At 45.7% G+C, this 17292-nt stretch overlaps 1 protein-coding gene across 2 annotated transcripts in view; it reads right to left on the reverse strand.

Annotated features, from left to right (window-relative positions):
- NID1 (nidogen 1) overlaps positions 1-15150 on the reverse strand; it is a 100490-nt gene extending 85340 nt beyond the window's left edge. The window contains exon 1 of one of the 2 annotated variants that reach the window (XM_055588857.1): positions 14780-15150. In XM_055588857.1, coding sequence (XP_055444832.1) covers positions 14780-15004 — 225 coding nt within the window. In that variant the 5' untranslated portion in view covers positions 15005-15150. The remainder of the gene's footprint in view (positions 1-14779) is intronic. The other variant, XM_055588850.1, reaches the window with a different exon arrangement.
- Positions 15151-17292: the final 2142 nt, after the last annotated feature.

Raw genomic sequence — 17292 nt, forward strand, 5'->3', positions numbered from 1 at the left:
TCTTTTCCTTTGTTCAGGCTAGTTTCAGGGAATTTGGGGAGGTGGGTTTGGGCCCATACACTTAGGGTATATAAGGTTTTCAGAAAAACTAGTTAGGGTCCTTGGCTAAGAAGAGACTGCCTTGGGCCCGCCGGTGGAATAAACTGCACTCCACTATCTGCATTGTCCTTCTGAGAGAGTTTCCCAGAACGCGTGGCTACAACAAAAGTGCCAGAACAAAACTCTTGAGTCTAAATTGCAAATGTTTTCTCTTAACCCCACTGATCCAGGGAAATGACTCTGGCTTGAATTAGAAACAGAAACAAAAGGATTAGCAGATTAAGAACAAGGGGCAACCTAGGGGTAATAGTTAAAAGATGAGCCAATGTTCTAAACTTAGTCCAGCTAATGCCTAATGAGAGGCTCTGGATCAGTTAGCCATTTCATATGCAGGGAATTACTATTGAGACACTGAAAAGTGGTTGAGAGTCTTTAAATTTTAACTTCTGATGTGTCTATCACAGAAGAGGTAGAAGTGTCCTTCTGCATTCCAGAACAGTAGGTGATCAGGGAAGGGAAGAGAAGGACCTAGTCCAAACCGGCAGTCTCTGGGGAGAAGCCTGCCTCTCTAACACCTCTGATGGAGAAATCAGAAGTTTACCTGTGCTGACTAGGGCACCAGGACTCCCTGAATTTGGATTATATCAACCCCTTAATTTGAACATCAAATATCACAAGGAAAGAATTAAGCACTCATCTGCCTTTCCAGAATGAACCATGTCAGTATAGCCCCAAAGCCCCATTTGATGAAGGACTTTCACTTCACCCACTTCACATGTGAAGCCAGCTAATAATGTATTAACTGAAAGAATGCTAGAAACCAACCAGCAAAGGCAACAAGCCAACAGCAAGACAAAATAGAACACCATTTTGCAACCCTTAATTTAGTAATTGATTTAGGCAAAGAGTATCAATAGTTGCCAAAGGCATTAAGTGAAAGGTTGGTGGGCAAGAGGACAGCTGTGTAAAGTCAAAGTATCACCCCATTGCTTGCCCTCTGCTCACAAGGGGAAAAAATGTAACCCAACAGACATGATCTAAGCTGTAATCACCTTAACACAAGCAGCTAACAGAGTAAGCAGAGATCACTTGCATCCTGATGATATACAGTGTGACATGCACAGCTTCATTCATGAAATACTCTTGTTAAATGTTTAACCTACTCATCAATGAAAACACGAAACCAATTAAAAATGAGCAAGGGATATGAACAGATGTTTCTCCAAAGCAGATATACAAACAGCCAATAAGGACATGAAAATATGCTCAACATCATTAGCATCAGGGACATGCAAATCAAAAGCACAATGAAATACCACATTACACCCACTAGGATGGCTAAAATCATAAAGTTAGATAACAACAAGTGTTGAGGATGATGTGGAGAAACTGGACCCCTCATACGTTGCTGATGGGAATGTTAAATGGTACAGCTTCTTTGAAAACTGGTTTGACAGTTCGTCAAAATGTTAAACATAGAGTTACCCTAAGATCTAGCAATTCCACTCCTAGGTATATCTAACAGACCTGAAAGCAGATGTCCACACAAAACCTGGACACGACAGCATTATTCCTAACAGGCAGAAAGGAGAAACAAGCTGAATATCCATCAGATTATGGATGGACAAAGTCAACAACAGAATATTATTAAGTCATAGAACCAGGAACTGATATGTACAGCAAAGTGGGCGAGCCTTGAAAATGTTATGCTGGGTGAAAGGAGCCCATCACAAAGGATCACATGTTGTATGATTCTATTTATGTGAAAAGTCCAGTGCTGACACGTCCATAGAGACGGGCAGTAAATAAGTGGTTTCCAGGGGCTGGGGGAGGTGGGGAGAGATGGGAATGATTGCTAAAGGTTACTGGGTTTGTTTGGGCGGGGCTGGGGTGGGGTGGGGTGAGGTGTGAGCAAAATATTCCAGAGTTAGACCATGCTGCTGCTGCTGCTAAGTCACTTCAGTCGTGTCCGCCTCTGTGTGACCCCATAGATGGTAGCCCACCAGACCATGATGGTTGCACAATTCCCTGGGATATACAAAATCATTGAATTGTACAGTGTAAAGGGGTAAATTTTATAGTACGTAAATTATTTAGAAAATCAAGGAAGTGTACAAAACAAGAGGGAATGTGTACATATACATGTTTGTACATTTGAGAATCTCTCTGCAAGGAGATAAAAAATTCATGAATAGTAATTGTCTCTGGGGAGAGAACAATGGGGCTGAAGGCCAGGCTAGTAAGAAAACTTAGCACTGTTTTGGCGATTTTTTTTTAACCCATTTGCACTGTCTTACTATTTCCCAAGTTAATTTTAAAATAAAATTCTACGTTTTCTAACAAAAACAGTGTTTAACCTGAATACTTCAAAATACTATTTCCCAAGTTAATTTTAAAATAAAATTCTACGTTTTCTAACAAAAACAATGTTTAACCTGAATACTTCCAAATTACCAGTTTTCAGAAATTATAGAGATGCAATAACAGGCTACATTACAGACTACATTACAAAAAAAGTCAAATGCAGAAAATAGGACATTATATAGGACAATAAGCAATGACCCTTAAATAACTTGATAAATCAAAAGTGGGGAGAGGATCGGTAAAATTAAAAGAGACTTAAGAGTCAAATGCAGCGCTTGTCATTCTTTGGTCCCCAGTCCGAATAATTCTAGCTTATAAAGACAGCTTTGGGGATATCAGAGATTTGATATGGACAAGGCATAAATTGAAAATAGGAAATTATTATTGATTTTGTTTTTGTTATTATTGATTTTGTTTTTGTTATTATTGATTTTGTTAGGGCTTCCTTGGTGGCTCAGGCAGTAAAGAATCTGCCTGCAATGCAGGACACCTGGGTTTGATCCCTGGGTCGGGAAGATCCCCTGGAGGAGAAAATGGCAACCCACTCCAATATTCTTGCCTGGAGAATCCCATGGATGGAGAAGTCTGGCAGGCTACACTCTATGGGATCACAAGGAGTCAGACACAACTGAGTGACTAACACACACGTTGATTTTGTTTAGTGTGATAAAAGTATGCTGGTTAGTTAGGGAAATGCTCTTATTGTTTTAGGAATGCATATAAATGTCATACTGACTTTAATTTATTTTGGATACATGAGTAAAGAAGAATCAATTAAATAGGGAAAATGCTAACAATGGTTACATTTATGTAATGTGTCTATGGGTGTTCGTGATACTAATTTCTCCCCTTTTTTGTATGTGTGTGAAAGCACTTCTGAGTAAAAATTAAAGGGACTTCCCTAGCAGTCAAGAAGCACTTCCAGTGCTTGGGGCATAGGTTCAACCCCTGGTTGGGAAACTAAGATCCCATATGCCCCGGCCACAGCCAGAAAAAAAAAAATTAAAGAAAAAAACTTACCTGAGGAAAAAGCAGTTAATAAGCCTGCTCCTTAAGGACTAACTTTTTTCACAAGCAATGCAACAGTGAGTGTTGGGATGCAGTGTATGTTGGGATGCAGTGTGAGTGGTGTGTCAGTAGTGAGTTCCATGACAGCAGGAACCATATGAGGTGTCACTCATCATCTGATGTAGCCACACACACCTGGCCCCCAAATCTGTACACCACAGTGCTGATAAGAGACTGTGAAATGAATAAACCAGTGAAGGAAGGGAAGAAATCAGTGTCCAAGGTGGCACAGTACAAAGACCATGGAACACGGAATGGTAAGATCTGAGTTCAAGGTCCACCTCAGCACTAGCTGAGTGTATTTTGACAAGGTATTTGACAAGCTGCAGGGGTCAGTTTTCCTCTCTATAATATGGGGCTGGTCCTAGCAGCTGCCCGAATGACCTCACAAGGCGGCTGCATGTCTCAGATGCGATAACACGCGAGCAAGCCTCCTTACACACACAACCCCTGTCCAGACACCGTCACACCCTCTCCTGGACGCCGGCAACAGGTCTCTAGCTGTGGACTTTACTCTTCCTCCTCCACACTTCCCCCCAAAATCCTCTATCCAGAGGCAGCATAATTTTTAAAAAGCTTCTTATGATAAGATTACTTATAAGGGAAAAATTTCAAACACACAATGAAGAATCACCAAAAGTATCCACATGCTCTAGTTCTCATTTTATCTATTCTTTCCACATATGTGCGTTGTTTCTTTTTCTCTTTTGAAGTATTTTAAATGAAATCCAAGGCATCAGATTATTTCACCCATCAATAACTCCATATGTAGCTCTTCTAGAAATGCAGTTTCTCTCAAAAATGTCTTTTCCGTCCACTTTGTCTCCATCAGGATCCAACAAAGTCCTCACTTTGCATTTGACTAACTTGTTTCTAAAACACTTTTAATCTAGGCAGTTGTCCCTCCTTTTTCTCTAACACCATTTTTTTGTTGAGGAAATGGAAATCTTTTAGAAATAAATCATGTCAGGAGGGGATGGGGATAAATTAGGATCATGGGATTGACATTACACACTGCTATATTTAAAACAGATAACCAACAAGGATATTGTTGTTGATAACCAACAAGGATACTGTATAACACAGGGAAGTCAATTCAATATTCTATAATAACCTAAATGGGAAAATAATTTGAAAAATAAATATATGCAGTAATTATGTATAACTGAATCACTTTGCTGTATACCTGAAATTAATGCAACATTGTAAATCAATTAAAATCCCATGGACGGAGGAGCCTGGTAGGCTGCAGTCCATGGGGTCGCTAGAGTCAGATACGACTGAGCGACTTCACTTTCACTTTTCACTTTCATGCACTGGAGAAGGAAATGGCAACCCACTTACAGTGTTCTTGCCTGGAGAATCCCAGGGACGGGGGAGCCTGGTGGGCTGCCATCTATGGGGTCGCACAGAGTCGGACACGACTGAAGCGACTTAGCAACAGCAGCAGCAGCATACTCCAATATTGGAGAAGGAAATGGCAACCCATTCCAGTACTCTTGCCGGAGAATTCCATGGACTGAGGAACCTGGCAGGCTACAGTCCATGGGGTCACAAAGAGTTAACACGACTGAGCAATTACACACACATACTCCAATATAAAATAAAAATTTTTTAAAATCAAGTCACTCATCGACTCAGAATCTCTAGTGGCATCCCACTGCTTTATAGAATAAAGAAATACCTAGGAGTCATTCCTTCCTTCATTCATTCAACACACCATAACAAAGGCCCTGCTGCCCCCCAGACACTACTCCTGGTACCAGGCAGAGAGTGGTGAATAAGGAGGTCAGACTATCCCACCTTCAAAGGGCTCAGAGTCTAATGAAAAAAGACGAGTAACAAACAAGTGAACAAATAAACAAACTAGTTTTAGGTGGCTATACATGCTGGGATGAAATTAAGCAATGCAACACAACATCACACATGGGGGTCTGCGTGTGAGCAGAGACCTGCGTGACGGGAAGGTGCCGACACATGGAGATCAGAGGAGAGAGAAGAGCCTACACCAGCGTGGGACAAGCTGGCTGTACTCAAGGAAGAAAAAGTGGCTGGTGAGGCAGCAGTCTGGCCTGAGAGAAGAGCGGGGTAATAGGATGAGGGCAGATAGCCAGCACGGCTGTACCATGTAAGTTGCAGACACGTGGTGAGAAGCTGGATATCGAGTGCAAAAGGAAATGCTCGGAGGGCTTTGAGCTGGTGTGTCCAAGTCTGACATAGCTCCTCCAGTTCTTGCCCTGCCACTCTCACTCACATTGGCTCTCATCCCATCCCAAAGACATGCCAAGCTCTTCCTCCCTACATGCTCCTGGTCTTACACTCAGTAGTGAGCCACCATCCTGGCCATTCCCTTTTTCACATGGCTAACCCCATTTTTCCAGGCTTCAGTTTCAGGTTGAGAAGATCCTCCTGACCCTCCACCTACCTCAGTTTCACCACAATACATTAACTTCTTCTTCATGGCACTTATCATAGCGGCAATTGGTCAATGATCTGTATCATTACTGATTTAATGTCTGTCTTCCTCACTAGACTATGAAAAGCAAAAACAACACTGGTCTGGGTTCAATCTCTAGCTCCAAAGCTTAGCACTGGTCCTGGCATATTAGGAAACAAAGTAAATATTTGTTGAATGACTAGACGAGGTATTTCAACACTGCACTGCATTTTATAAGAAACAGCCAGTGTCCTGAAATAGGGCTTCCCAGGTGGTGCAGTGGTAAAGAACCCACCTGCCAACGCAGGAGACTCAAGAGACACGGGTTTGATCTTTGGGTCAAGAAGATCCCCTGGAGTAGGAAATGATAACCCACTCCAGTATTCTTGCCTGGAAAATTTCATGGACAAGGAGCCTGGAGGGCTATAGTCCACGGGGTCTCAAAGAGTCAGATGCAACTGAGTGAGTAAAGTTACCTATTCAACATTTGGTCACTTGATCAGAGAACATCAAAGATGCACGATAAAATGAACCTTAGAGATAATCTTGTCAAATCTCTTCATTTAATAATAAAAAGAGGTCTGGAATAGTAAATGGGTGATATATGAAGTGACTGGACCTCAATTATAAATCAGTTAATCAACATGATTCATCAATTTCCTTTTCACTTCTGATGGAAATTAATACTCTATTAAGTATTCCGTGACCCGCCAGGGCCACTGTTAGACCATAGGAGGCCTTTAGGCAAAATAGAAGCAGGCACCCTTTTCTCTGAATGGAAAGGCCCATGCTGAGGTTCAGGGCTTGGTGAGTGGCCTGTGGGCTGGACTTTAGCCAGTCTGTCCTCTCAGCCAGAGCCCTGTGCTGCAAACCACTTGCATAACCATGGGTGGTGGTCTTGGACTTAACCATAAACTTCCTTTGTGCCAGTAAGTGGGGCAGGTCCATGAGTGATGACAAGAGGCATACAACAACCTCACGGAGCCAGGCTGGCCTGCAAGCCACTCACAACTAGGACAGAGTTGCATGCAACCTCCCATCCAACCCAGACTCTAGCCTCCCCCCAAAAATTATGGGAACATGTTGAATATGGAGAAACATCTATTCAGCTTGCAGTCTGCTAAAAAAGAACTTAATCGGAGTGCCAAGACATATGAGAAATTATAAAAGGTTGGAAAGGCCAAAATTAAAAAACCAATTCAGAAGAGCAACCCAGAAGTTACAAGAACACATGTTGAAAATGCAATCCACCAGAAGAGCCAAACAATTAATTTCTTTTTTGTTGTTATTTATTTTTAATCGAAGGATAATTGCTTTGCAGTACTATGTTGGTTTCTGCCATACCTCAACATGAATCAGTCATAGGTATACAAGCAAGCAATTAATTTATTGAGCAGGAACACTGGGCTTCCTGCTGTGGCAGCGGGAAGTTCAAACTACCAGCAAAGTGACAAAGGTCACAGCTGCTGGTTGGGTCTGTAGATGCTACACTAAGGAATATGAACCTTGAAAAGATTTTGCGGTGACAGGTACATGAGAACACCAACTGGAAATGCTGAAGGTTCAAACACAACAAAAGGAAGACGCAATGAGTAGTCCCACACCCTAACAACACCACAAAACCAAGGGGGTATGTTGCTTCAGGGAATGGCAGATGACACTATTGATAAATAGATAACTAATGAGTACCTCGGAGAAGGCGATGGCACCCCACTCCAGTACTCTTGCCTGGAAAATCCCATGGATGGAGGAGCCTGGTGGGCTGCAGTCCATGGCGTCGCGAAGAGTCGGAGACGATTGAGCGACTTCACTTTCCCTTTTCACTTTCATGCACTGGAGAAGGCAATGGCAACCCACTCCAGTGTTCTTGCCTGGAGAATCCCAGGGATGGGGGAGCCCGGTGGGCTGCTGTCTATGGGGGTCGCACAGAGTAGGACACGACTGAAGTGACTTAGCAGCAGCAGCAGCAATGAGAACCTACTGTATGGCACAGGGAAATCTACTCAGTGCTCTGTGGTGACCTAAATGCAAGGGAATCCAAAAAAGAGATATGTATACATACAGCTAATTCACTTTGCTGTACAGCAGAAACTAAAACCACGTTGTAAAACAACTAGACCTGAATAAAAATTTTTTTTTAATAAGTAATAGAAAAAAAGGAAATGCCAGATGAAGCTGGTCATGATCTCAAATCCAACTGCCACAGAGTCAGTAGGTTCTGTGGGCACAAGTGTTGCCTTGATGAAACACCATGAACTATGTAAGAGACTTGCTTGCCTGCATGATCAAGAGTAATTTACAGAACTGGTGCTTCTGTTTACTTTACTTGCTTCTAAAATATTCAGTGTGTATATACAGAGAAGTTTCATTCCAATTACACTAAGAACACTATATATGCCAGAATGTCTAAACACTATTTGTCTGTAATGCTTTATTTTGCTTTGCTATACTTCCTAATACATTAAGAAATTGCAGGGCTTATTTGACTTATTTTGTGGTTCTGTATATTACGTGTACGAGGGACATCTTTTTGTTGATGTCTTTGAAAGAGTAGCATTGGTTTGTTGTGCGTGAAACATGTTTCTCAAAAGTTACATCAAAAAAATTGAATACCACAGACTTCCTTGGTGGTCCAGTGGCTAAGACTCCTCACTCCCAATGCAGGGGGCCCAAGTTTGACCCTTGGTCAGGGAACTAGATCCCACATGCCGCAACTAAGGATGTGCATGCCACAACTAAAGATCCTGCATGCAGAAACTAAGATCTGGCTCAGCCCAATTAATAAATAAAAATAAATATTAAAAAATCTAATACCAAGAGTGAAGTATAGAAGAAAGGTTTGGATTAAAAAAAAAAAAAAAAAGATGCGATCTCTGCTCTCAGTGGAGAAGCAAGCCCAGTTTTAGAGCACATTGCCTCAGGATAGTGCTTTAAACACAACCCAGAGACGCTGCCATGGAGCAGGCAGATGAAGCCACAGAGTTTGGTTACAATCCCCAAAGAAAGGAAAAACTGAACAAAGGAAATGCACTCTACAACTTTAGGGGCTTTGTCATCTGTTTGTGGACAGACAGAATAGAGGATGAGATCAGCAATGATCACGGTACAATGTTTCAAGGACTTAGCTCAAACCTACTAGGGGTCAGGGACTGAACCCGGTTGAGTGGAGCTCATCTGGAGACTCTGAGCTCCTCAAGTGTTGAGTGTTGTTCCTTCATCATGATTCACAGTGCAGGGCACTGGGACCACCTGTTCCTCTGTGGCTCCCTCCTGACACCGGGACTTGCTTGAGGGCACGGATCTGGTCATATTCAGAAGCTGCATTTCACATGGTTTAGAGCCCCAGAGCCTAGCACAGTCCCATACAACACACAAGAATCTCTTGGTAATCCCTTGGTAGGAATGAAGCAAGTTTTGAAGAAAATGAGCAGCCTATATTGGCATAGAAGCTAGGGTAAAAGTTGGAAGAATATTAGAAGGTCTTAAAAGGAGAGTTAAATTTACCCTACCTAAGGAAAGATTCCTATGTGTAAGTGGTATAATGAAAATCAATTTGTGGAAGATGTGGTGTATGTGTGAGAGAGACATAGACAGTCGTACACAAGGAAGATGAGGAGATGAGTCAGGAGAGTCAGGATACAATCTTTTTTCTTCCAAGGATATCCTTTTATTGTTTTTCCATCACAGGAAGAATTTTATTTCCCACACCAACTGAACGTATTAAATAATAACGAATTCATTTCACCATGTGTATTAATCAAGACATAAAGAATATCATATGCAACTGAATCACGTTCTAGAATTTCTTCTGTTGGCCTACAGGCAATTAGAGCTTTCAATCAGCATGAGATAACCAGCCTTAGTAAATCGAGGTAGTAAGATTCCAAACAAAAGAAGCAAATGTCTTGATTGTTCTGCACAACTGCATTGTGTTTTTGAAGAACTCTTGCCTGGGGGAGTTCACAGCATTGGCCAAGGCAGCAGAGCTCATGGAAAATGCTCGTAGGCTCAGTGAGCTGGCTAAGCAGATTTACAGACTGGCCCACTCCCCACTCATTATCCAGGATAGGGTCCAAAGAATGACTGGCTTCATCACTGGGACTGCCACTTCAAAAATAAGAGGTTATTCCACTGGGAGAAATAGATCTTATCATGCAACGGCCCACAAGAGCAAGTTGGGCAACCGAGATGGCCCCTCGCCCCACCATGGCTCAGTCATGGGACTTGCTTTAGTCTGTGAGATGTTAGGAAACGTGACCCAAAAGAGAAGACTTGAAAAAGCACTATGCATTTCCTCTTACTCGCTTACATTTTTGACATCCCCATGAAAAAAGAACATGCTGGCCCTCTGAAACATCACCATCTAATAGAATTTTTAGTGGTAATGCATACATTCAACAGCAGCAATGTCAGCTATTGTGATTCAAAAGCTGAAATTTTAATATTATTTCATTTTAATCAATTTAATTTAAAATAGCTATACATAGCTAAATGGCTACCATATTAGGCAAAACAGCTATGCTGAGTGATAGACACTTCCCACCTCCCTGCCTAGAGTAGAACCAGATCATCCCGGTTGCTCCTGCTGAAGCCACCCTATATGAGCCCACCATCTACTAATTCCAGACACATGAGCAACAGATGCTTATTGTTACATGCCACTGAGGTTTTGTGGTTGTTCGTTACACAGCAAGAGCTAGCTGATACGTTTATTTTCTGACTTCCATCTGTCTATCCCAGGAAGAATCCTCCTATTCCAACAAAAACACTCTGCTCCAGTGGGGTCATATTCCTCACTTTCCCAGCACCTGCCAAGCTTGTTCCACCATCATGCACTTGCCCTAGCAGAATCTTCTATTTCTGGCCTCTCCATTTCTGCCTCCGTCTACTGAAACTGGACTCGTCTTTCAAATCTTAAATGTAATCTCCTCTGTAAAATCTTCCCTCATGACTCTAATTCACAGCAATCCCTTTGGTCCATCACATGTTTCAGGGTTTATGTTGAAAGCATTATGAGTCAGACACAGACTTGGGCTGATATCCTAGCTTGGGCATTTTTAATTGATGCTATGCTGATGACACCACCCTTATGGCAGAAAGTGAAGAGGAACTAAAAAGCCTCTTGATGAAAGTGAAAGGGGAGAGTGAAAAAGTTGGCTTAAAGCTCAACATTCAGAAAACAAAGATCATGACATCCAGTCCCATCACTTCATGGGAAATAGATGGGGAAACAGTGGAAACAGTGTCAGACTTTATTTTTCTGGGCTCCAAAATCACTGCAGATGGTGACTGCTGCCATGAAATTAAAAGACACTTACTCCTCGGAAGGAAAGTTATGACCAACCTAGATAGCATATTCAAAAGCAGAGACATTACTTTGCCAACAAAGGTCCGTCTAGTCAAGGCTATGGTTTTTCCTGTGGTCATGTATGGATGTGAGAGTTGGACTGTGAAGAAGGCTGAGCGCCGAAGAATTGATGCTTTTGAACTGTGGTGTTGGAGAAGACTCTTGAGAGTCCCTTGGACTGCAAGGAGATCCAACCAGTCCATTCTGAAGGAGATCAGCCCTGGGATTTCTTTGGAAGGAATGATGCTAAAGCTGAAACTCCAGTACTTTGGCCACCTCATGCGAAGAGTTGATTCATTGGAAAAGACTCTGATGCTGGGAGGGATTGGGGGCAAGAGGAGAAGGGGACGTCAGAGGATGAGATGGCTGGATGGCATCACTGACTCAATGGACGTGAGTCTCAGTGAACTCCGGGAGTTGGTGATGGACAGGGAGGCCTGGTGTGCTGCGATTCATGGGGTCGCAAAGAGTCGGACATGACTGAGCGACTGATCTGATCTGATCTGATGGCCTTGAGTAATTACTAATTATTATTTCTTCATCTGAAAAAAGAGGGGCAAGTTGCTGTGAGGATTAAATAACCTAAGACTAGCTAGACCCTGACACATGTAAATATACTCACCCAGGAACTGTTTTCCATTTCGATGGCTTTCCTTTCTTTTTCCTAATCTAGTGCCAGAACAGTACAGACCATCTAGTTCATACTCACACTCCCTGTCAATTCACTTTTTCATTCAGAGCCCTGTAAGGGTTTCCACCAGCTAAAAGAGCATCTACACAACAGATAGTGGTGGATGCTGTGACATGGCACCAGATCCCCCTTCAGCTCCCAGGAATGCAGCCCACAGCCCTCCTCTTTGATACTGCCTCTTGTTTCCATGGAAAAAACTGCCTCACCCAAGGGTCATAACTCCTTCCAGGGCTGCTGCTGCTGCTAAGTCCACGACTGCTTCAGTCGTGTCCAACTCTGTGCGATCCCACAGACGGCAGCCCACCAGGCTCCGCCATCCCCGGGATTCTCCAGGCAAGAACACTGGAGTGGGTTGCCATTTCCTTCCAGGGCAGCCCTAATCTAATCACTGATCACCTTCTCAGGAGACTTGAGAGTTCTGAAAGTCTTATCCCACCTTGAGAGCTCCCAGAGGGGTGGCAGGCATCTTGCTGACCTGCATTGCAGCTCAGCTACTTCACTGCCCTCCCTTCCACAGGGGTGGATCTGAGGAGCTCCCCCTAATGAAATAACCTACCTGCTAATCTCTATCTCAGGGCTTCCCTGGTGGCTCAGACAGTAAAGAATCTGCATGCAATTTGGGAGACCTGGGTTTGATCACGGACGGGGTCGGGAAAATCCCCTGGAGAAGGGACTGGCAACCCACTCCAATATTCTTCCTGGAGAGTCCATTGGACAGAGGAGCCTGGCCAGCTACAGTCCATGGAGTTGCAAAGAGTCCAACATGACTAAGTGACTAACGCTTTCACTTACAATCTCTATCTCAGGGTCGTTCCTGGGAATTGAACCTGTAGCACAGAAGTTAAGATGTGCAGAGAGCTCTGGGAGTCTTTCTCCTTGATATGTAGATTAAAACCCCAAATAGGCTCAGGGGACTTCCCTGGTGGTCCAGGGGCTAATACTCCATGCTCCCAATGCAGAGAGCTAGGGTTCGATCCCTGGTCAGAGAACTAGATTCCATATGCCACAACTAAGGGTTCCAAAGCCCCAACTTAAAAAGAAAAACAAAAGATACCTCAGGCTGCAACTAAAGACTCTGCATGCCACAATCAAGACCCGGTGCAGCCAAATATATAAACATTTTTATAAACAAACAAATAGGCTCAGAAGGTGTGGATTGACAGGAATCACTTTTCAACAATAGATTTTCTAGGTCTGCAGAATGTAATGTGTTTAGTCTGATGCCACAAGTAAAGGAGAGGAGAAGCGCCCTAATTTAACATAGAGGTTCTGAGCTTAGGATCCAATGACCACCTACCCCCCACAGAACTCATGGGTCTGTTAACTTAGAAAAATAAACTTCATCTTAATTTTCAGTAGCCCATAACCCAAATTTAGCATTTCCTTCCATGGTAAGTGTAGGTAACAATTGTATTAGCACTTAATGACTATGCCACTAATAGAAGTCACAGATATGCTCCTATCACTATATAGTCCTTATAGTAGGTGTAGGTGCATAGTAGGTGTCTCTGAATACTGTTTACAGTCCCATGACCTTGAAAGTTCAGTCATTAGCTGACCATACAATGGAGCCACTGCTTCACCTTGTTATTTAATATAATTCTTTTTTTTTTAATGACATATATTACTTCAAACAATTTTTTTTTAATATTTTAACACGTATTTCAACAGAATTGATTTCCTTGACAATCCTTTGGATTTTATCTTGCACATTTAAAAACCTAAGAGGGAGTTTTCTAGGCTACAGGAGACTGCCCAAGGAGGTCAGGGCGGTGGGGATAGCAAGGGGACACCCTCTGTGGGTGGAGACTTCAAGGACTCATTCTTTTTCTGCATAGCCGACAAGCTCCACGTGGGTGTTGTCCCAGGCGCAGTCTGCCGGGATCAGACCAGCAGAGCCATTTCAGGGGCAGGACAGGCTCCAGCCGCTGTTGGAGCTGTTCCCCCGCCCCTCTTCTGGAATGCACACAGCTTTATATGAAATCCACATGGTGCGCGGCAGCGACAGGAGGCGGCACGAAAGGACTTTACCAAGTTGACAGCGTCCCCGCGCCCAGCCAGTCCGGAGAACGCTCCAGAGAGCGAAAGGTCCCTCCCTGTCCCTCTCCCCATCTGGCTCCCCACCCCCCATGGTGACAATGGTCGGCTACAGGAAATTGGATCACCGGGGCGCTCTGCTTTCCCAGCCCTGAACTCTGGACACAGAGCAGAATCATTGCCAAGATGTATCCGGAGTCCGCACACACAAATGCAGGGGCTGTCGACTGCATTCCCGGGGCCGAGAGCTGTGCTTGGCGGTCTGTCTTTTTCTGCCCCGGCACCTACAGTAATCCCGGGGCCCGCGAGACGGCTGCTACCCAGCTCTGGCCTTCGTCCGGCGCCTGGTCCCAAGCGGACCGGGTCCTGTCCCCCAAAAGCAGGGGACAATGGCTAGACGCGGACAGACTTCCCGGCCCACTGCCGCGGGAGAGGAAACTCCGCCCGGGTCCCGGGGTCCCGGGTCACAGAGTCCCGGAGCCTGGCAGTGCGCGCGCGGGGCGGCGCAGACGGGGCGAACTCCCCAGAACCCAGTGACCCTCCTCGAGCGACCGTGACCAGGCGGCGGGGAGGCGTCGGCTGGCCGGGCGGAGGCGGGAGCCCACTTGGGTTTGGAGACGGAGCGCCGCACCCCGCGCCCCGGCGGCCACCGGGTGCGGGTGCCCGCCCACGACGCTCCGGTCCGTCCGGCTCCGCGGGCGCCCCCGGCCCGCCCGGGCCTTCCTTCAGACGCCGCCTCAGCCCCTCGCGGCCTCTCGCCCAAGTGCCCCCACTTCCCGCCCGGGGTCGCACTCACGTAGACCGAGTCGATATCGGATCTGTCGAAGAAGTGGAGCGCAGTGCTCAGCTCCAGGGCTGGAGAGACGAGGTCGTCCCCGGCCTCCAGCTCCAGGTCCCCATGTTCGGGGCCGAAAGGAAAGAGCTCCTGGCGGCTCAAGCAGCCCCCAGGCCCCGCTAACAGCAGCTGCAGCAGCAGCGCCCGCGTCCACGCAGCTCCGCTCCGGCGGACCGTGGCCAACATGTTCCCGGAGCGCCGTCCCACAAACCGAGGAGCTCTGAGGCCGGAGGGTGAGGAAGGCGGAGATGTAACCGGACGCCCCTCTGCAGCCCCTCGGCGCCTCCCGCCTCGCGAGGTTCCCACACCGGGAAATAGGGGAGGGGAACCGAGGGGAGATGGGGAGGGCCCTGCCCCGCCCCGCCCCGTCCGCGGAGGCTGCCCAATGGCCGCGAGGGGGAGGGCGAGGGGCGACACCGAATCCCCCAGCCGTTCGGGTCCGGTCGCCCTCGTTCCCCGCCGGGTAATGGGCGCCAGAGGCCGCGATTCCCCAAACCAACCCAGTTCCCACCGAACGGCCCCTCCGGGAGGTAGGAATAGAGTGCCGGGCTTTGCACCATTGTCCTTGGCCCAAGGCTAAGTCGTAGAGATCCGGCGACGTGGAACTGCCCCGCGTTCGGACACAGTCCACCCCAAAGCTGTTTGGTGGCGTCCGGAGGTCGGACTCACATGGTCAGACTGGTAGGAAGAGCGGGTACTAGATGCTGAGGATTAACAAGAAGGGATCCGGCCAGGACCACGGCTATTGACTCAAACATCCATTCTTTCAACTTAACAGTGAGTGTGGGATCCTGTGCTTCGTAATGGAAAGTTGGGCCAAAAATCTGGTCCAACCTCCAGAGTCAAAGTCATGAGTGTAGAACATCATTCAGGCAGGCTAAGGCCCCCAAGTGATAAAGGACATCAGGACTGGAATAATTGGTCAAGGATAGCGTCTCTGGGGATTTGGAAATCAAATCAGGTCTTCCGGAAAGGATAAAATTTCACCCAGGGGGCTGGAGAAGGAACGTTCTAGAAGCTGGAGTTGGTGCCGTTCCCCCAGGAAAGGAATCCTATGCCTAGTAAAACCTTTAATACCAAAGCTAGGAATTTGAACTGTCTCTAACATCTACAGAAGAACTATTTAGAGTTTTTGACAAAGGGAGATAAAACGGTGTAAATTGTATCCTAAATAATCCCTTGATCATTAATTTGGCCCTGGGTTGAAAGAAGAGACGCGGGGGTCATCCAAGGATCATTGACAGGAAAAATAAAAAAAGGATGCGAAAAAAAAGTGGAAGTTGAGGGAAAAATGAATTTAAAAGGCATTACAATGAAAGAAGGAATAAAACCTGATTATAAATTTGATATGGGAAGGGAGAGGGGAGAAACGTTTAACTTGAGTGGAAAGTTTTGAGTCTCAATTCAGTTCAGTTCAGTTCAGTCGCTCAGTCGTGTCCGACTCTGCCTAGAGCATTGCAAACCTCTGCTGCCTTTTGAAGTCAGGGGATGGGAGCTGGGACTTTGGGAGTTCTATTTGTTTGATGTCAGACTTGTTAACCTGGAGAGGTCAACAGGGTATCAATCCTTCCTTTGCCCACCACCACCACCTCCCCCCCAGCCCTGTTGCCAGCTAAAATTAAGGACCTGGGACCCAGTCTGGGAGAATTCTCCCAATAAACAGCGAATTCTGTATCACATTTAGGTATTTAGGGAACATGAGTCCTGAACCAGTAGAAACTACAAAGAAAGTCAATGAAATACACCCTTGTTTGGCAATCACAATAACCCAAGGAGACAGAAACCACCTCCACATACAGAAGATGGACAGAGAGAGCCAGAGAGGTTTAAATCACTTTGCCAAAGTTACACATCTGGAAGCCTGTATGGGGGGGACCCAGGGTGGTCCGATTCCAGGGACCCCTTAACCACAACGTTAAGTGCAACCATTATTGCTACAATTGTTTCCCTTGATGCTAAAGAGTGATTAACACAGCCTGCAATCTGTTCCCAAATTCAGTGGCTTTTCCTTCAATTCCCTCCCAGAAATGCAGTGCCCTGGAGCCTCTGTCCTGCCCCGGAAGCCCTCTGACTCTATCCCATGCTATCCGTAGTGGCCTCAGCTACTGCACCACCCATTTCTGTGCTTTTGGTCTCTGGGAGACTCATCTTCCTCCTCTGTGCTCACCTGAACGGCCTCAAATTTCCCAGTGTGTGCCCGGCCAGCCTCATCCCGCCTGCCCTTCAGATTTTCCCCTTCCAAACCTCCTCCCCACACCTTTTATCTCACATCACTGCCGGCTCTGAAGCCTCAGCCTGCCCCTGGAATGATCTCACCCCTTCTCCTGAATTCTCTGCCTTTTTAGTACTCAGACAGCTTCTGAAACTCCCATTGGTCCATGGAAATCTCCTTCGCTAATACAGAAGCAAGAGCCATTCTCCACTCTGCCGGTTCAGGGTAGCTTGGAGTCCAGTCTGTCTGAGGCTCTGCCATT

The sequence above is a fragment of the Bubalus kerabau genome, chromosome 1 (genome assembly GCF_029407905.1).
Source record: "Bubalus kerabau isolate K-KA32 ecotype Philippines breed swamp buffalo chromosome 1, PCC_UOA_SB_1v2, whole genome shotgun sequence".
NCBI lineage: Eukaryota > Metazoa > Chordata > Mammalia > Artiodactyla > Bovidae > Bubalus > Bubalus kerabau.